General features: G+C 41.2%; 1 protein-coding gene and 1 long non-coding RNA gene across 4 annotated transcripts in view; one reads left to right on the top strand and one right to left on the bottom strand.

The window, feature by feature from the left end:
- GALNTL6 (polypeptide N-acetylgalactosaminyltransferase like 6) overlaps positions 1 to 21,201 on the bottom strand; it is a 1,158,724-nt gene that overhangs the window by 179,054 nt on the left and 958,469 nt on the right. Inside the window, exon 7 of the mRNA XM_025462860.3 lies at positions 19,843 to 20,026. Coding sequence (XP_025318645.1) covers positions 19,843 to 20,026 — 184 coding nt within the window. The remainder of the gene's footprint in view (positions 1 to 19,842; positions 20,027 to 21,201) is intronic.
- The window catches only part of LOC112669614 (uncharacterized), a 30,577-nt gene continuing 27,165 nt past the window's right edge, over positions 17,790 to 21,201 (top strand). For all 3 annotated transcript variants that reach the window (XR_003142384.3, XR_003142382.3, XR_003142383.3), the window contains exon 1: positions 17,790 to 17,988. This is a non-coding gene — a long non-coding RNA (uncharacterized LOC112669614). The remainder of the gene's footprint in view (positions 17,989 to 21,201) is intronic.

The raw sequence follows: 21,201 nt of genomic DNA, 5'->3' as shown, positions 1-21,201 counted from the left end.
ACAGTTTTATTTTTGAAGAATACTTCAGAAACTTCCCCAGTCTCTGTAAGAATACCCACTGAGGACTTTAACTGGGTGTGAGCAAGGGAAATGAAAACTGACAGCTTGTGAGGATCATGATTGGTGTCTCTGGTTGCAGGTGGTCACAAACATTTCTCCAGGTGAGGGGAAATTTATCACAAGCAACATTCATGCCAATGCCTTCTCTTTTCCGTCCATCATTGCAGAAATACTGAAAGGCCATGCTAAATGAAGCCGGGTAGCCTCCCATTGTCTACCTGGTAGCCAGGAGCTGGAGTAGAGACTTTCTCCCATTCTTTTGAGGGCTGGAGGAGGAAGACAGTTGTTTTTGCCCTTGACTCTGCTGGGCAGGAGAGGTGACTCCATTATTCCCAAGGGAACGGTGGCCCCCAACTGCCAAGGCCTCATTATCAGGTAGAGTGGACTCATCATTAGCCTAGTTGAGCTCGGGGGAGTCAGCAGAGCATAGCTTGCCCGTGATTTCTGTAGAAGTCATATATTCATGGAATCATATATTCATGGAGGCAAGTCTATTCAGGAAAGTCATGATCAATTCTGTCTACCTTACCTTGAACTCATCTCTTCCTCTCATTTCTTCTATTTCTAGAGCCACAGGCATAATTTTGTCTCTCATTACACTGCCTTCACCTCTTGGTCAATCCAAGGACATTCAGTTTCTTTCGACTCCAACTATCCTGGACTCTGTACCCTGTCTCCGGAGTGATTTTCCTAAAAACATAGATAGGATAGCACAGTCTGCTGCTCAAAAACCTCCTGTGGGTTTTATTTAAAGAATAAAATCCGAAGTTTTAAGATTAGATTTAAACGTACCATATGTGGACTCCACACTATGATTTTGGTTTTAGCACTGACAATTCCCCATGCAGATAACACTCGGATCTTACTGGGCCACTGATCTTTGTGTAGACCTGTCTCCATGACTCTACTCATGATATTGCCTACTGCTGGACTGGCTTCATCTTCCTTCTCCACCTTTTCAAGATTCCTTAGTCCTCTAAGGCCCAAATCAAGCATCAGCAATCCCCAGCTGGAGTTTTCTAGCACCAGGTTATGTGAAGTAGTTGTCATCACATATTATTTTGTGAGTAATCAATCCTTCTCCCACATGCTCACTCTGCTGTAAATTCCTTTACCCAGAGAAAAGCCTTTCACTACATAATTAAAGATGAACCACAGCACAGACAGTTTATCGATCAGTGTGAACTTGGTATGAGCAATCAGGAAACCTCTTTATGACAGCTCTCAAGCACTTTTTGCCAGGTCATCCTCCCTGTCCTTCCCTGACATCTTGAGCACGTCCCAGATCTTTGGCTATAGATATCTTCAGGCAGTTTCTTTTTCAGGTGGAAAAAAAAAATCCTCATTCAATCAGAAATAAAAGCTTCAATTTTTCATTCATTTTAAAGCTTCTCCCTTCTATTTATTCATTTAAAGATTTTATTTATTTACTCATGACAGGCACAGAGAGAGAGGCAGAGGGAGAAGCAGGCTCCCCCTCGGGAGCCCGATGCAGGACTCGATCTCAGGATCCTGGTATCACACCCTGAGCCAAAGGTAGATGCTCAACCACTGAGCCACCCAGGTGCCCCAAGCTTCTCCCTTCTTCACCCTCCACACAGGTCTCACTGGTGGCTCTAGAGCAGGCCATGAAGAAGGCATTATGCTTCCTGTTCCACCTTCTCTCTTCACTTTGCTTCTGGCTCTTCCAGGACTGGACAAGAAAGGGTCACAGCAAAAGGGCCAACGGCCCTGTCCAGCTGGTATGTAATTGGTTCTTTCTGTAGGTTTCTTATTTGCTGGGTTCCCTCTGCCATGGTAGGGGGCCAAACACGGGCCCTTTCGCAGATGCATGTGTGTGTTTGTGTTCATGTGTGTGTGCGTGTAGGGGGTGTTACTCATGAGGACAAGGGTGCTCTGCTACCGATGCCAGGCTGAGCTCTTGGGACCACCTCCCTTAACTCCTGCCTTGAAAGTGCAGCCCACTCTTTCTTTTCGTGGCAGGCATTTTTCTCAGAGAGACTTTCAAAGGAATTGCAAGCCTGCTTCTTTATCCATATAACCCATGTGAGATCTCCCGATCCTTGTCCTGACAAATGGCAAAAGTAGCAACAGCACAGGCTTGTCCCTTCTCACCCTGCTATCACAGGCAGCTCCATCTGCCCTCCAGCCACTGCACAGCTCCACGCAACACCAGACACCAGCCTGTCTTTACGTGTGCCTCTATGCTCCCGGGCCAAGTGACACTCTCCTGGAATTGCTTTCACTGTCTAATCCAGAGGTAACCCAGAGTGGGCAGATGCTTTTCTATAACCTGGCACGATCTAAGAGAGGGTAATACCTTTCCTCAAAGCCTTCAAGGGGTCCCCTGGGGTCTTTTTCTCTTAAGTTGGGGGCTGGAAAAGCAGACTCTTCCCATCTCTCATGGATATTTAGCATCTCTCTGTGGCAAGAACAAGCTTTTTTGATCCATTGATAAGTAAACAAGTCTCCAGTTTTGAGGCTTTAACTATAATTCCAAGATATCGGAAAAGTCCTTTATAACACTGTTACTGCTGACTGGGCTGAGCATTGGAGCTCTTCTTCAGGGGAGAGAATGACTATACACTAATTCTAAATGACAGTACCTGGTCAACTCAATCCTTCTGACTCATCTTGATGTGGCTCAAGTGTGAGAGAATGGGGAGCCTAGGGCCAGGGAGGCAGGGATGAAAGCCAGGAGGACAGGGGCTGCTGAATGCAATTCTCAGACCACGATGGCAGATTTCATCTGTTCCAGTGTCCTTAGCCTATTGTGTCTGGAACACAGATGAGTGACAAGAAAAGACGCCTCCTCTAGTTTCTCTTCAACTTAAGGTTTCTCTGGTACCTAGCGACAGTGGTGTCTTCAGAATGACAAATGGGCATCATGACATGACAAATGATAATTTCTCCCTTAAATTACAGTTTTCCTACAAACTGTGAACCTAGGATTTCCAGAGTATGAAGAAGAGGAAATGTTGGGCATTTTAAATTTTAAAAAATCCACCTATTGATGAACTTGATACAATATCCAGCTTAGAACCTGATTATGCAGCATAACAAACATTTGTTACTGTGTCAGTCCAGAAGAACACCCCTGGCCTAATGAGTAACACCCTACCACACACAAGCACACATGCGGTTCTGTGAGGCTGCCAATCCACTCTGCCAGCAATGCTTGGGTCAGGAGCAACCATGATCCGGGCTGGGATAAGTCATATCTTTTGTAAGGTGGTGAGATAAGCCCTATCTGTGGCTACCGTTCCCTGGTGTCTGGCAGCCTGGGAAAATGAAGCCACATGGATGAGAGAAGCAGAGACCAGAGACAGAAGTGAGTCCAGATGGTGTTCAAGCCCCAGGTTGAGCTATTGTAGAAGTGAGACCCTTGCCTTTCCCACAACTGGGTTTTATGGGTTCATAGAGTCCCCTTTCTACTGAGACTGGTCTGAGCAGAGTTTTGGTCACTTGGAATGGAAAGGTCCTGAGCTAAGCACACAGGTTGCCAAGTTGGTTAGAAGGTAACTTTGGAAGCAGCCCATTTTCCTGTTTCCTGGTTTAGAGCAACATATTTCACCATCTAAATCTTTGGTTTTCTTTTTAGAACACTTGTTAAGTAGCATTTCTCATGGATGGAAAAAGCTTAGAGTTTAAAGTTCTTGGTTATGCTTCTGTTGACCGGGTGACTTTGAACAAGACATTACTTACCTCTTTCCTTGCATGTAAAGTGGATATTATAACACATATGAAATTATTTTGTAAACTGTAAATGGCTAGGCAAATGTAAAGCATCACTATTAATAGTAGCAACCGTACTTTGAATATTATTTTTAAGTAGTATTATGGCATTTCATTTGGCAGTATTTGAAAAAAAAATCTTGGTGTCCTGAGGAAGACACCTATAGAATCATACATATCCTCTCTATATCTCCTAATGAGGTCAGAGGGATTCACTTGGGTAATCAAGCATCCAGGTTCTAGAAGTAAAAGGTACCTTTAGAGATGCATATTTTAGTATGGATTAGTTTAAACAACAAAAAAATTTAACATCAAATATCCTGCTTAGTGTTATATTATGATTATGATTTTATTTATTTATTCATGAGAGACACAGAGAGACAGGCAGAGACACAGGCAGAGGGAGAAACAGGCTCCCTGCAGGGAGTCGATGTGGGATTCGATCCCAGGACCCTGGGATCACACTGTAAGCTGAAGGCAGATGCTTAACCACTGAGCCACCCAGGTGCCCCAGTGTTATCATATTAAAGGAATGGGAATTTTCATGGAAGAGGAGAAAGGTGAACCTATACTGAAGTAATAGACCTTTGATGAGTGGCACAGGCTGGGTGCTTCAAGGAACACTTGGGGTTTCCTCAGCCAGGGTATAGGCGGTTATTTGGCAGGTGTGGGAATGAAGAAATAGGATGTGGGAGAGAAATAGGGAATAGGAAGTGCTTCCTTAACATCCCAGCTAAGGGTTGATCTTCTCCTCTCTCCTTGAAGAGATCTGATAAGGTATGGTTTCTATGGAAACAAGGCCCAGACAAAGTCCCACTCTCAGCACCCACCCACACCATCACCCAGCGCTGGGAGCAGAACTGGTAGGATGGAAGCACATCACGGAGAGGCCGTTGTCTAATCCTGGGTCTGAGTTACACGCTGGCTGAGGAGGCCAGCCTCCCACGGACTGGCCCGGAGTTAGTTCTGCTCAGCAAATGTAGACTCTTCAGAGAAGCATTTTTAAGCCTGTTTCTTAGAGTCATAGTTCTTTGTGGAGAATGGTAGTAATTTAAGCTTTATCACAGCTACAGACCATTAAATCGGGGTTTGTAACTGGTAGAGATAGTAAAAAATGTTAAACTAAAAAGCCCTTTAGAGCCTCAAAAGCATTAGGATAGTCCAATTTAAAATATTTCGGCAAGCTAGTGATACAGGAAAGGCACATCAGTGGAACTTTATTCTATCTTTGTTTAAAATCCCAGGTTCACGTTGTTGAAGACCCGGGAGCAAATAATGAACTTCCCACTATTCCCACACAGTGAAACAGGCAGATTTTAGCATTACTGCTTTTGTGTTGTAGAGAAATACTGAGGCATCCGGGAGTCGCTCTGCTATGTTGGAGTGGTATCAGATCTGGATGTGAATCTCACTGCTGCCACTTAATTGTGTGACCTTGAGCAAGTCACTCAACTTGCACAAGCCACCATTTTCTCGTCAGTTAAGTGAAGATGATAAGAATTATTAGCTAAAAGACTGTTGTGAGGTCTAAGATAAAAAAAAAAAAATCTAGGCCATTAACTGGCCATTACTGAAGAACTGGCTCAACAGATGACAAAAGCCATTTTTGCAGTGACGATTAATAACTTTTTAAATCTTTGCTTGGGTTTTCCTAGGAGTCCTATAGTTTGGGAGATGGGATATAGTAACATTTCCTCTGATAGGTATATCCTCATTCAGAGGCGAACAGTTTCTTGAAGACAACCTCACATCACTTTAGACTTTTTTTTTGTGCTCAGAATTGCACCTCAGTGCAATGGCTTTAGGACCTCAGCAACCATCAAGGTCAATATTCTTGTGTTTTATTGATCAGGTCTAGAGAAGTAATTTTCAGAGATTACAAATTAAGGAAATGGCCAACCTGAGGTCTGGTCATGCTTAAAGCCTGTGATGGCTCTTCTTGGCCCTTCATGACTGACTAGAGTCTGTCCTTCCTCTTTCCATCTGCTTCTCCCTAGTGCTTTTCACAGTGTCCTTTCTGGGGAAGTCCGTTGTTCTCCTGCTTTCCCTAACTCTTTCCTACCACCTTCTTCTTTGGGCGCTGATCTTTCAGAGGTACCACTCGGAGCTTACCCCCTCTGATTTTTCTTGGCCCCCGTCCCTTTTGGCAGATTAACTCCAAGTAGTTGGCACAAGCATCCACTTTAGGATGAATCACCATGCTTGCAGGTGTTTGTTTATGTCCCTGTCTTCATCAGGGGACAGACAGGGAGAGCAGGGACAAGGCTTCAATTTTCTCTTATCACGCTGGAGTTCTAGATCAAAATGTATTAACTGCAGCCCCCAGGCTTGCACAGCAGATTCTCGTTAATCATATGGCAAATCAATGAACCCAGGCTTTTTGATTCACAGTCTTGTTTTCTACCTCTCATGCCAGCTGTTTATCTCTGGGATCTACCTTTTTTCTGTCCCTCTGTTCTTTCAGGAGAACTCTCTGAGACGAGATAATCAGAAAGATTTTGTCACTATATTAACTCACCTGTAAATAATGCCACAGTGTGGCTGCCTGATGATTTTACAATCAGGGTTTATTTTATCTTTCTTCAACTTGGGACACTTTACACATTCGGCCTGGAGGTTATGTGTCTTGATTTGTGGGGTGCAGTACCTTTAATTTAAGAGTCAAAAGTTCCTTTACAAAGCCCTGGATTTTGACCTTTCCTTGAGGCTTTTAAAACAATTTACCTTTCTTTCCAGCAGGTGGCAGCATAACACAAACAATAACCTGTGCCAACTGCAGTTTTGACTATTTTAGGCTCACTTTAGCATTACAGCTACGGAGTCTCATTCTGGGTTAGATTTCTACAATAATTTCAAATTGAAAAGATAGGATGTTTCTAAAGATTGGATCTATCAGTCGTCTTTTCACTGCCAATCATTCTTATATATTTTCTCAGTTAGGAAAATTTAGCCTTCATTATACAAGAATTCCTTTATATTTCGCACTTGAAAATATAAACCAAAAGAGGATCTTTAGTTAAAAATCTCTCTTAACCATTTTATTAAATGAGTAGTCTTAATAAATATCTTGTCTCTATATTTAACTCACTATATCACCTTAGTTAAGGTCAAATTATCTGGGTTATTGATGTCTAATGGTCTTTCTGTGGAATTTATTTGAATGTGTGTAAGAAGTTCTGGACTTACATAATCTTTACTAGAGCATGTGTCTTTCAAGGAGTTGTTTCAGCCTCCCAAAGTTAGTTGATTTTTTAGACTCAGCATAGTTTATGGAATTAGATTTCTTTAATTTAGTTTCTCAGAGTTGTTTAGTTATCCAGAACTTCTATGGAATTTTTAAAATAAAACTGTTAGAAAATATTCATCAGACCAAAGTATTCCTGTAAATACTTTCTACTCATTTCTTCACCCAACAAATACTCATTTAGCACCTATCACTATCAGCAATTACTGTGTGAAGTGGTTAAGGACACAGCCAGATGCATAGACATGCTCTTTGCTGACCTTGTGGACGGAGCCCTGTTTCTCTCCTTCTCTCCATCTGTTCTCCCTGCTTCCACAATGCTTTTGGTTGGGTGGTAGATATCTGCATTCGCCTCTCTTATCTTGTAACTTTTCTTCCCTACGTTTCATCTAATACACATACAGAGGAAGACATTGTGAAGACACGTAGGAGAACATCGCTGAAGTTGGAGGATTGGCATGATATGTCCCCAAGACAAGGAATGCAGGAGGCTACTGGAAGCTAGAAGAGGGGTCCTGGACCAACACGAGGCAGCTTATTAGCATGAATGGGTGGTATGATGTGGTTAGTTAGACTTGGGGCATGAGATAGGGCCTTCTAGGTCCCCGTAGCCTGCATATGTGTGGAGGACAGCCAGATGTTCTTCTTGTCTGTCTGGGAAAGGGCCAAGAGGTACATAAACGAGACTTGAAATCCAGAACAGCTGACAAGATAGACACAATGTAGGGAAAGAACCTTCCATCTCTGAGGTTTGGGGCTGAACAAACCAAAGCTAGGGATCAGTTAGAGCATGCAACTGGGTCTCCAGGACTAGTATTTAATGAAATCTTAGCACTTAGATAAGGCCAAGTCAAAGGGAGGGTGGTCATACCATTCCAAGAGACAAGACAGAGATGTGACAGCAGTGGACACTGTAGCAAGGTATTCAGTGAGGACAAAGACCTCTTTTTGAAGATCTGCTACATGCAATCTGAATCCAGAGGAGGCTAGCAAAAAATACAAAACTTTAGAGAGCCCATGTCCCCTATCATGACAATCCCTAGTACCAGGATGCCATCCCAGGGAGAAGGAGACTAGAAGAAATCTGAGCTGAGCAATTTGGAAAGGAAAACAATCCTCATATGGACTTAGATTTTGCATGGACTGGGTCTGAATTGAGAATTGACTGGGAACTACCTGAAAGAGACCAAATTCTGGATCAGAAGGTGTCTTGGTGAGATCAAGGGCTCACTGGTGTCCAGTGACCTCAGACCCAGTAAGAGAGACCATGCTCTGAACAACTTTGAATGTTTCCCCCCCACGGGATGGGTCACCCCTGAGGCTAAGAGATGTACCCCTACAAACCTCTTATAAACTATGTATGGGAGTTTGCATTTTTCTTTATACAAAGCGTTCCAAGCCTGCTTCTAAGGCCTGTGACATCTCCTTTGATCCCCATCTGTGGCTTGGAGTTTATGCTTCAACCTGAGGGGTGCCCAAAGGATGGCTATTTTTGTGGATGGAATAGCACATGTGGGCTTCAGCCTGCATGTCCCCACAGGCCGTCAAGATGCAGGCAGAACAAGTCGAATGAGAAAGAGGTCAGCCACGTGCGGCCATATTGCCGCAGACTGCTGTAACAACCCGTAGACCTTCACAGAGGAATTCTACACGCACATCTGGCCCTCCAGGTTGATTTGTGGGTTTATTTATCAAGATAGTAGGATAGAACAAAATTCAGTAGGGTGCTAGTTTGATGCATAACTTCTAAACGTTTAGACATAAGCCACCTAGGCCTTTGCTTGCACTCTTGGCCTGGGCCCTGCATGTGCCAGGAGCAGACCTGCTCACTCTCATGGAAGCAGGGTTCGGCAGCTCTGTTGGGTTCAGTTATAGAGATGAAGGTTACACTCTCCTGCATTTGAGTTGTGACTGTATGTTCGAGACCTGTCCTATAAGCTAGAATTATTGTCCAGATGCTGATTTTTATTACTATACAAAATACAAATTTAATTCTTGGGGTGGTGTTAACCAAATGAAAAATACTTGGCAGGTCTGTTTTCTTCTCTAACTTTTAAACTTGTGGAGTTGGAGAGAGATAGGATGTCTATCGCCTGCTCCCACGTTGGCATTATGGAAGCATGGATCCCCAACTTTCTCTTGCTGGTCACACACTGCCTTGTCCTTCACTGTTAGCTTCCACTTATGCCATTCAGGCCAGCTTCCTTTTTTCTGGCTAATGATGAAATTCTTTTTTTAGGGGGTCCCATTTAACTTCTAACTTGTCTTTCTTTGCTCAATTTCTTCCTTTGTGTACCACTTCTGAAAGCCCTGGATAAGTTTTCCTCCCAGTCTGGTGCAGCCTGGAAACCTGTCTGGCCTTGTGAATCTTCTGCTCCACTGCGCTGGTTCAGCTGATTCCATAAGCCAGATTTAGGCCAAGTTCACTCTTTGTCTTCCATTCTTGCTCCCACTGATGGAAGAACAAGCCAAAACGTGGGATGAAGAAATGTAAACAACAGATGTCTTGGTGTTGCCACAGAGTTCCATAACTGAAGAGGGTTTGACCTGGAAGGTGTCCTCCAGGTCACTTTTGGGTAAGAGACTATAGCTTGAAGACCTTGGCTCACCACCACCCAGCCAGCATGAGGCCTTCCATCCTGACAGGTGGCTGGGTCACTGCCTTTCCAGTGAGTTATGCCATGTAATCTCCCTTTCTCAAAGTTCATTTTGTCCAATTTTTACTAGCACTCCAAGAAACAAAAACAGACATTCTCTCCTCTTTAACATAGTTCCGGATGGATCTATCCAAGAAATATTAGATTAAAAAAAACCCAAAACCCCCAAACCAACCAACCAAACAAACAAACAAAACTCCAAATATTATCCCTGCCATTTGGCGTTACGACCATTTTCTGATTATTTCTTCGATGGGAAGAATGATGGTCTTGATTAAAACCAGTGAACATGACCTCCATGAATGTGGCCTCACTCTAGGTACTGCTCCTGGGCAACAAATAGATAATTGGAACACCAAACAATAAAGACCAACTATTTCAGTTACAGGTAAGCAAATAAAATTATATTACTTTTCTAATATGACTCAAGGGGAGTATATGCATTACTCTATTTTATTTTTGCTCTTTCTTAGAGAATTGAGATAGGAATTGCCTCATTTCTGAATCTTTTCAGTTGTATGTATGACTCTGCTCTGAGCACAGTCTCACTGCTGTGGACTGAATATTTGTGTCCCCCCGCCCCCAATTCATATGAAGCCTAGCCCCCCAATGCAATGGTGTTTAGAGGCAGGGAGCTTGGGAGGTGATTAGATCATGAGGATGAAGCCCTCATGAATGGGATTAGCACCCTTATGAAAAAGGCACCAGAAAGCTCCCTTGCCCCTTCTGCTGGAGGAGAGGGATCCCTCCCAACACCACTGTGAACTGGGAAGAGGCCTCCCACCACCACCAAATCTTCCAGTGCCTTGATCTTGGACTTCTCAGTCTCTATAACTGTGAGAACTAAGTTTCTGTTGTTTATAAACCACTCAATGTGCGATATTTTGTTTATAGCAACCTGATTGGACTGAGACATTCACCTACCACTGCATATGATCTGGATGAAGACTACCCACCTCAGAAGACATCAGCAAAGACTCAAAGCCAGGCTTTGTCTCTTTTTTTTTGCTCCTATGATTCATATCTATGCATTCTCTTTGAAAAACAATTTGAAGTGATTTATAAGCAAAACTTATGTAGTTGTAATTGTATATATGATGGCAATATAACCATCATAATTATAACATAATCATTGTAAAAATATAAAATAATAATATAAGATAATAATAGTGATATATATAATGGAATTGGGTTCAGACCGATAGCCCTTGCAGCCAAATGTGTTCTATTTCCATATAGAGAGTTTAGGACTAGAGTTTTTCAGTTGCCTACTGTCCAGCTCTTTGGTCAAGTCATAAACCCTTCTCTTCTCTGATTCTTTGCTCAGGCCCAATGTCATCTCAGCATCATGAAGCCATGGCCATCTGACTCCTGGATACAGATTCTACGATTCATCATTTCTTTCCATATAAACATTCAAGGCTTCCTCTGAACACCCCATGTAAAGATTTATTTTTTACCTAGACCTTCAGATCTGTACCTGTTGTCCAAGCTTGTTATGCTTATCTACCCTCTAAGACCATAATCTTCACCAAGTCCACTGGTCCCTCCAGCCCTGTACTCAAGCATAGCCTTTCTGGCAGCTCCTTCATAGTGCACTGCTCCCATGGGTTGTAGATGTTGCCCAGAATCTAGACAGCCTGAGATTTTTGTTTTTAAATAGGCTCCATGGAGCCCAACATTGGGCTTAACTCACAACTCCTCAGATCAAGACCCAAAGTGAGATCAAGAGTCCAGATGCTTAACCTACTGAGCCACTCAGGCTTTATTAGCTCAAGATCTTATAGACTCTTGGTATTTGTTAGAAATAGAACTGAAAGGTTAATATCATTACTTTATTGAGAATTTGCCTCTTTGTTAAAGATTTTGTTACTTTCTGTATTGTGGTTTTAAAAATGATTTTGTTATTTATAATATGTTATTCCAGGAAGGCCTTCTGCTTCCAGATAGCTTTTCCTAAAGCATTCCTTTACCATCTCTCTTTTTTCTATGTGCAGAACAAAATCCTTCTGAAGATTGGTTTCAACCAGAATGTATTTATTTATTTTTATTTTCTATCACTCCCCTGTAAGAATTTCCATTGTATTCAAATGAGTCTGTATGGTGAAACCCTATGAATATTGTGTTTAGCAAATACTGTGCCATAGCATTTCCTTAGCTGCTTTTTCTGAAAAGCTCACCTCTTCTTCAAATACACACAGCCTTGTTGGATCATTTCCTCTCCTGAACTTAACATTTATTTCATCCACTCAATAAATACTTATTGAGTGCCTGTTATGAGCAGGAACTAGGTACTAGTGATGCAGGGCTGAATAAATTGAACAAAATAGTCCTCCCTATCCTCACGGAGTTTTCATTCTAGTACCTGTATTAGCAATAAATAGAGCAGAAAAGAGGAGGGGTTGCTTGGAGGAGGAAGTGAAGGAGACAGCAGAGCTGGAGCAAGTATTTCAGCAGGGAAGCCTCAGGTAAGAAAATAAAGCTGATGGTGTGCAAGCCTTGAGTCTATATTCCTGTTTGCTAAGAGAGGAGAGAGTTGGGTGATGAAAGAGGGTTCTGTTCAGTTTTGCCACACTCTGGTGTGAGGTTGTCATGGGAAGAGTAAATATGGCTGAACCTTGACTACTAGAAAGGAGGCTGTGACAATACTTTCACAAGTTCATGGAGGTTTTCTCCTCAGGTAAATGCTAGTAGAAGTTTGGTGAGAGACAGCTGGGGTTTCACAAACAGGAGATCTGGTCAGAGTGTAATTATATCACAGAGCATAGAACCCATAAAATAATCCAGATAAGGAGTGAATGCAGGTAGAGTCAGGTCACATCTTGGGAAGTGGGGGGAAGGACATGGAAAACAGTTATCACACATGAGATGGAAACATGGACTGAGGACACCTGTTTGGGAAGCACAGGAAAGTGGTTCATGGTCAAAAGAATTGGTAAATGGACAACCCATTGTGAGCTCCACAGTTCTTTGACACATAGGAAGCCATTGCTAAGTCTTAAGTGGTACAGGTTTACTGATAACTGTTGGATGGCCCTGGAGGTCTGGAGGTGATTGGCTGATTCTGCCCGGGGGTGCATGAAATGAGAAATTCAGTCTCAAGTCTGGCGACAAAGGGGCTAACTAACCTGGCAGTAGTGAAGCAAGACCAAGAATAAGAGTTGGAAGTCCAGGGGCACCTGGGTGGTTCAGTGGTTGAGTGTCTGCCTTTGGCTCAGGTTGTAATCCCGGGGTCCTGGGATCAAGTCGTGGGGAGCCTGCTTCTCCTTCTGCCTATGTCTGCCTCTCTCTCTATGTCTCTCAAGAATAAATAAATAAAATGTTTTAAAAAAAGAACGGGAAGTCCCAGGTTCAAGAGATTATGTTATCATAGAAAAGGATGGGAGCTAGTTAGAACAACAGTCATGGCAAGGTTTGGATAGAGAAGAGTAGGGTGACCCAGGGTCCCACTGGGACCACAGTCCTGGGTGACTGGTAAACAGGGATAAAAATCTCTCTCAGGGGATCCCTGGGTGGCGCAGCGGTTTGGCGCCTGCCTTTGGCCCAGGGCGCGATCCTGGAGATCCGGGATCGAGTCCCACGTCGGGCTCCCGGTGCATGGAGCCTGCTTCTCCCTCTGCCTGTGTCTCTGCCTCTCTCTCTCTCACTGTGTGCCTATCATGAATAAATAAAAATTAAAAAAAAAATCTCTCTCAGGATGAAGGACTAAGTTTCACTTCCTTTCAAAATAGTAAGACCTTCTAGGTCTCCTGTCATTCAATAACTCTTCACAGGAGCAATGGTAGAAACAAAAGTTTCAAAAGTCCAAACCCAGGCTTAGAAACCAGAAAGAGGGCACCAAAAAGCCAGAGTTGCCTCAAAAACCCTGCAATCTCAAGAGAGCAGGGTAGAGGAAAGAACAGGACTGCACCACTAGAATAATGGCAGTGATTGTTAAGTTAGGAATTGATTTGCTAATGTTTTTCTGGATGCTGAAGATAGAAGAAAATAGTAGGGAGCATCTTCCTGCGGTAAAGATCATTCCCAATGGAGAAGGAGGCAAGGAAATCATTTTCTGGGGAGCAGACCTGAGAAGGGAGAAGTATTCTCGTGATCCATTAGTGAGAATTGTTTATAGATGGTGATTCCCCCAGAAATCCAGGACTAGGGCAGCCGAAGAGCCCAGGGACAGCAAGCCATGAGGAGGGGTCTTCAGATGGGAGAGACCGGTAATTAACAAGTTTGCTGTGAAACAGTATTTTACTTCGTGTTTAAGAAAAAAAGTCTTCAGTGGGATTTCATTTGGAGCTTTTGAGGAAGACCGATTTTAATCAATGTTTTAATTAGTTTTTAAGACCCTTGAGCCATTTCTGTTCCTTTATTCTCACCCTCTGTAGTTAGGACACCAGTTAGGAATTTGGCAGCATTTTCCCCTAAACATTTTGTCCTTTTGCGGTTGTCAAATATTGAATTAGATCTTGTTATAAACAGATCAGAAGCTGGCATTGTTGACATTTCCCTTCATTAGGAAGAAACTGAAAGCTGACATTTTCAACCTACCAGCTCTAGTTCAGTCTACCGATAAGAACACAGTACGAGCAATGAGGCAATCTGGTTCTTTTCTTGCTCTTCTTACAGGCTCACTATGAGACATTAATTGATAAAACTATTTCACTTAATGGGTGCTTAAGTTTCTCTGCAAAGGAGAGGAAAAGTATTGATTACCTCTAGGATTTAAACTCTGAATGAATGAAAGAAAGCATTGATTTGAATCCTATGAGATTGATTAAACCCAAAATTTGAGATCTGAATGAATCAATGAAGATGTCGATTGAAGTCCTGAAGTTGCCTCTTATTAGTTAATTTTTTTCACTGTCTCTTTATTTGCAGAATCAGAAAAATAACAATAGCTACTTTTTCCTGTGCCACAGATATTACAAGGGATCAATTAGATAATGAGATGAAGTGCTTTACATAGTGTGAAACGCTAGACTAATTTAGGTTTTGTATTGCATATTGCATAGGCTTATTGAGACATGTTATTTGACTAGATAAATTGTCTTCTGGAATAATGTGAAGTTCAAGCAAGGTTTTGGAAAGCTAAAGTCCTATTTCACTCCTGGAATTCATCACTAGACTAAATTGATGAATGTATTTTTCAACCTAATCCCCTTAAAAGTTTGAGACTACAATTTTAAAACCTCATTCATATAGAATTATCTGTTTGGAGGTTGAGGCCTGTGGTAGATTGTAGGCATCAATTTGAGTTTTTGAGGAAAGGGGGCAAAGTGTGGAAGCAAGCACTTGGAGATCACAGCAAAATTCATGAGAATATTGATTTAGCTTGAGAAGTAGAGTGAAAGAACATTCTCCTACCCAACCAAACAGATGGCCACCTGTTGAAGTGGCCCAATAAGGGCTGAACAGAAAAAAAGGGAAAATGAGCAATATCAGATTCAATTCGCGAGATGAAAGTGGAGAAGACCTTTGAAGTCACCTTTTCTTTCTTTACATCCTATATAGTAAGTTCATGATTTGACCAGTTCCTTTTTCCATGGGGAGACAGTTTTATTCCTTACTAATTTTGATTCAATTCAGGGTGACCAATATTTGATCAAAACCCACATGGAAAAAGCTTTGAGTAAAAGAGATTATCTTTACTTTCAAATTCTGAGTAAACTAAGGTGCTACTAAATCCCCATTGGAATTTACCCAAGGGAGATGTTAACATTTTGAATGTTAATCAAGGCAATCCTTAAAATCTGACAAAAGCTAGTTGTTTACTCCAGGCAACAAGTAACTTCATTGTCAATTGTTCTCTTCTTTGTATTAATGAAGTGAAGCTTTTGTGCCCACCAAAGGTGAAAGAACCCCTTCTTCTTCCTGCTAGTCAACACAAACCTGACTCCATGGTCTTCTGAGCAGAGCACCAAGTAGATCTCAGCTATTCTCACACCCTGCTAAGAGCATTACTGTTCATGCCTTGAGGTATTTCTAGGTTAGGAACTGGCCTAGATGAGGAGTCACTGCATTCAAAATTATGTGTTTGTGGACATAGGGGTTTCTGAGACAATAAATGGGCATTTGTAGCCTGTAAAGTTATTCTCCCCCCAGGTGTAGATATCCTTATTCTTTAAATTTTGGAAATTGATGATATACATGGGTAGACAATAGAGAATGTGTGTCCTCTCTAATGACCACATATAGGAGTTCCATTCATGATGACTAAAACTACAAGTTTTAGAAGTCCTTGAGGAATTGTGAAGATCTGCCTGAGGAAGACTGACCGAATGAAGGTAATTTATTTGCAAATCAATGACAGGAGATAGGTGGATTCTGAAAAATACAACAAAGTTGAAAATTGAATGGTCTGCTGAATTGATCATGAGAACTTAGGCAAAAGGAAGCATGATATCTAGGGAGTGCAAATTCCCTAGAAATTAACTTTATTTCTATGATTTACAGACTCATACCTTAGGGCCTGAGTCCCTGATAACAGTAAATGGACTATTTCATGCTATCCATGTGAACAAGTTGGGGAAATGGGGATGAGACTACAGTAGTAAAGTGAATTGACCTATGTTGAACATTTACATCAATGAGCATGAACTTTCACGGGATTGTGGAGGACCTGAAAGGCATGGAGGTATTGAGCCCAGAAAAGGAAAAGAAGTTCCTTTTTCTTCCCCCTTAGAGGAATAAGCATATCAGCTGTTTTAAAATACTTTTAACAGCTCTATCATCAAAGAGGAATTAGACATTCCTTTTATCTTAAGTAGGACAATTTGGGATTAGGGAAGCAGATTCCCTAGTATAAGGGAAAAAGTTCTGTCCATTGGTCTAATGGAACGTACCATCTTTTGAGGTAGCAAATACTACTTTCCTCACAAGTCCAAAAAGAGGCCAGTCACCTTTCTTAGACATTGTCTAGTGGTTGCTTATATTAAAGGGAAGTTGTATAAGATAATTTCTTCTTGGTCTTTTCTAAACTTTTAGATCCTGAGATAAGATTGGAAAAGTAAGTTAGTGGTCAGAAAGCAAATGAACATCTTCCTCTTTGTCATCATGAACTAAAGGAGCATATTGTGTTTTGTCACGCAGAAAAAGCTTACATTACTAAGTGCCCAGGATTAGAGATAAACCAGGAATAAGGAAACTATAAAATCCACGGATAACAAGAATTTCCTAAAAGCATTACATCATGATATAAGCCATCAGAAAAAGCGAGTACTGCATTTTTTTTTCAGAAGACAAGAATGTTTTTCAGATGTATTCAATCCAATTAGAATTGTTATTGCCATATGATAATTTGAACTACAAATATTGTGTTTTCTCTCCTATTCTAGGAGCAGTTTGTCTGAAAACCATATCCCTTTACAAATGTAAATAAATCTTTTCTTGTGTTCCAAGTTATCTGCAAGTTCTCCTTTCCCCTCCTAGGCAGATTGTTGAAGGTCTTGATTCCCATTTTAGGAAGTTGATAGATTTTGAACTCTTTCAACCATGTAACCTATATTGGGGAATGCAGTTTATACCCTGACCCATATACGCATTGTAACTGAAGCCAAATATTTGAGAAATAACACAGATGCATTAGTATAATACCCTGAAATTATCAATTCAGCTCATTAATAATTACTGTTCATGCCCCACTAATTTCACAGGATTTGCAGATTAAGAAAACTCACTATTATAGTCAATACAGCCAGAAACTCAATAATGGCAGAATAAGTGAGAAATGAAGATCTTGCCACTTCAGACATTTGATAAACTTGTTGCAAAAAGATAAAGTTTGCACATATATTGCATGGAAAGTCCTGGGGCTTGAGATGCATTTTCATATTCCTCTTCACTTCCTTTCTTCTTGTCTTTTTAGCCTCCTCTCCCCGCCTCCCACAGAAAATCACACACCCCTTGTAGAAGCCACTTGAAGCATGAAAGTCCATGAGAGAGATATTTACATAGACTGCGTTCACTCTGTGTATCTTAAAGCTTTGCAACTAGAGAAGCAAGTTTTAGCCTAAAGCACGTCTGCCTGTTTATGAACACATACAGGTGACTATGGAGATAATGGAATTGCTGATACACTGCTCATAGCTGCTTGGGTAACCATTCTTTTATTATCAGAAAGGCAAATGCAATTTTTAAGATCAAAGTGGACATATCTTGGAAGCTACATTTATTACAAAAGGCTAAAGTGTCCACATTCCTAGGAATCAAAGGGAATTAAAAGCCAGAAAAGCAGTAGTATTCAAGAGACAAATGCAATCTTTGACGGAAAGCATCTGCCGAAGTAGGTGACAGGAACAAGAGGTAATTTAATTCTGAAAGCCACCAACTCTGCAAGCTCTGGGGTTAAGCAAGGTGCCTGATAGGGTGATAGCCACAGCCAGGGTCTGCCTGACAAAACATTTCAACTGTCAGTGCAGGGACTGAGTATACTTTCATAATTTTCCCCAACTCAGATTCCCTTGGTAGGCATTGTGAACCAGTTTCTGGCCAAAGCAGGAGCCCCACTCGGCTACTGCAGTGGAAGCAAAGGAAAAGGTCATTATAAGCCAGTCACTATGAGAGTATTTGGAAAATCATCTTCATTGAATACTAGCCCTGAAAACATGGCAGCCTCAGGGAGCAGAAATCAGACTATGGTCTTCCCCAGTCAGCTGCCATCCAGTGACAGTTTCACCATATTTAGGGTCCTGTAGTATCCTCCCCCAAACCTCAACCTGGCTTTAAATCCTTCCCATAAGCCCTGTTGCCAAGGTTTTTGGATGGCTAACTTCAGGAAAGCCCAATGAACATCTCTCCAGCCCTCTTCAAATGCTTACTGGAAACTCCATCTCTAAAGACCTTTTCTAGTAGTTTTGAATGTCCTTGAAATCTTGGCCAAAGCATTTGAAAGAGAAACAATGGGAGTTTATAATTTCTTCTCAAAAAACTCTCCAGCAATTTCAGAGTATGATGAGGACTTCAGAAATTCTGGATACTTGATAAGCGTGCTTCATATTACAAAAGAAATCATTTATGTCTCCCTTTCTATCAGGCTACTGTTTTCAGAAATCCCCTCAGCTTTCCTGAGAGTTTATCTCTCTAGAGACTAGAATTGCAAGAAACATTTTCCCGATGTTTATAATTTATTTTTTGTAGTTTAAAGGGTTAATGTTACAGGAGTGGTTTTTATGCTTGGGAGCTTCTCCACTGAAACTTTTACTTGCCATATTATTAATGAAAAGACAATATTGATTTTAACACATTTTAAACAGACCTTTAGAAAGTATGCAAAGTTTCAATCACAGACATTTTTCTTGTCCTGAGAAAACATATATAACAGTTTTAAAGTTGTGACAATTTTAATATGATCGAAAGGGTACAGTCTGAGAAATAGATCATAGTATGCCTTGGGCAGTCTCTGGGCTAACTTTTGAACAAAGTTAACCATTCACCATTTATGGTCCTAAGAGAACCTAAGAGAACCTAAGAGAACAAAGTAAGCTAAATATATATATATTTTTTTCTTTTTCTTGACATGCACAATTCTCATGTCCACACTGGAAAAAAAAGGACTTAACTTTGTAGAAACCAGTAGATTATTGCAGATTCTTATCTATATAGAACTTAAATTAATGGCAAGGTTATCAATGATTACATTGGATATATCATTTTGATCGAATTGCCCAAGTTTAAGGTATGAGAGCACCTACTCAAAAGGACTGCTTTCCCTTTTAATTCCCAACAGAGTGTAAACAGAGGCTTAAACACTGCTGCGTATTTATATAATTTTCCAAAAAACATGAAGTAAAATAGTTAATTTAAATGATTCTTTTGGGAAAAGGCAAAAGAATAGAACTGAAGAGAAGGAGAGGATTCTGGGAGAGTATCTACATAGGGAATATGCATTTTCAGTGAACTCTGCATTTTCCTGAGTCTCATAGAGGCACACTTCGTCTGATGCCTAGCAAAGTTTGACAAGGGGTGATCCATGTATTCAGCGCAGCTTGTAATTTGCTACAACTTGTAGGTCTGACTTTTCTCCAAGGTGTGGATATTGTCGCCACCTGTTTTCATCCATTTTATTAGAGATAATTGTCCTCACAGGTATCAAGTTGACATGTCTGAAATGAATTACCTGCCCTCTCTCCCATGGCCCCTCCCTCAGCCACTACTCACTCAAAAGGGTCGCTGGGATCTGCCCTCTGGAGCTCTGGAGGGATGGGGATTCTTTTGTAGTACATTTCCCAGTCGAAGGCGCCTCTCATGGCATCCCCAGCTTGTGCCTCATACCCAAAATGATTGTGGTCAATGACATCGATCATGGGGCACACGATGGTTTTGTGGTTTAGTGCAATTTGGTCTGAAAAATGAAAGCACAAAATAGGAAATGACATGCCTGCTTAGGCCATCTATCATTTTTCAGCAAAGAGAATCCTACAGATCCTTCCTAATGCAGGGATGATGTTTGTAGCCTGGCTTCCTGTTGTTAGAGCACTTTGTGAAATCTGTTCCAAGCCTGGATTTAACATGATGGGACAGTGATTAGGTACAATTAGCGCTGTTGTATTTTCCTTTAAGGAAGTTATGTCCCAGAGAGACTTGCAGAAGTCCATTTAGCTCTACCTCTGTCACATTTTTGCTCTGACCTGTCCCCAATCTGTCATTTTATAGTGCATCCAATATGTGTGGAGTATAAACAGTACTTGTGTTCCTTCAAGCATATAGCAGGAGCTTCTGAGAAAATATTGTCCTGCTTTCTGGAGGTTCCAAAATATAAATATTTAATTTCATGTATGTTTTTTTTTGTTGTTGTTTTTTAGTATCTAATCTTATAATGGTCATGATGGCTGCTCTCTCGCTAAATGCTGACACATCACACACAGAATTCTTTGCTCTCAGGATTACCAGAGATTTTGCCAAGTTCTCTTTTGCCATTTTCCTTTGATACAGACTCTGTTTATCAAAGCTATACATTTTTATCTTTCCTCATTCATCCCAAAACATATTAGATGGCCTGATACTACTCTTACTATTCCTGCTACTACTCAATTCTTGAGCAACTGCTAAGTGCTCCAGTACTCTTGCTATTTCTAATCCTCCTAGCAACCCTGTAAGGTGGCTGCTACTGTCATTGTCAATTTACATATGAGGTTACTGAGCTCAGATAAGTGAAATAACTTGTTGAAGGTCACTCATCTTTCAAGAGCAAAACCCAGGATGCGACAACTACTTCACGGTCCAATCCTGAAATCAGTTATCTCTCCATCATGGTACTTCTCATGGGATATCTTTTCCGGTTCCAGCTCCTTCCTTTTCCATGTAAATATTATTACTGTGAGATTTTAATAGCACAGGGAATTGGCGTTTACCTACTTTGGGTCTCCTAGAACAGCTACATGTGACATACAGTTGACTATTGAACAACACGAATTTGAACTTCGCAGGTCCCTTATAAATATATATCTTTTTCTGATGGAGTACAGTGCTATACATGTATTTTCTCTTCCTTATGATTTTCTTAAGAACATTTTATTT

The sequence above is a fragment of the Canis lupus genome, chromosome 25, assembly GCF_003254725.2.
Source record: "Canis lupus dingo isolate Sandy chromosome 25, ASM325472v2, whole genome shotgun sequence".
Classification (NCBI taxonomy): Eukaryota; Metazoa; Chordata; class Mammalia; order Carnivora; family Canidae; genus Canis; species Canis lupus.
Note: the sequence above shows the minus strand (reverse complement) of the source record. Positions and strands in the feature narration are given on the sequence as shown.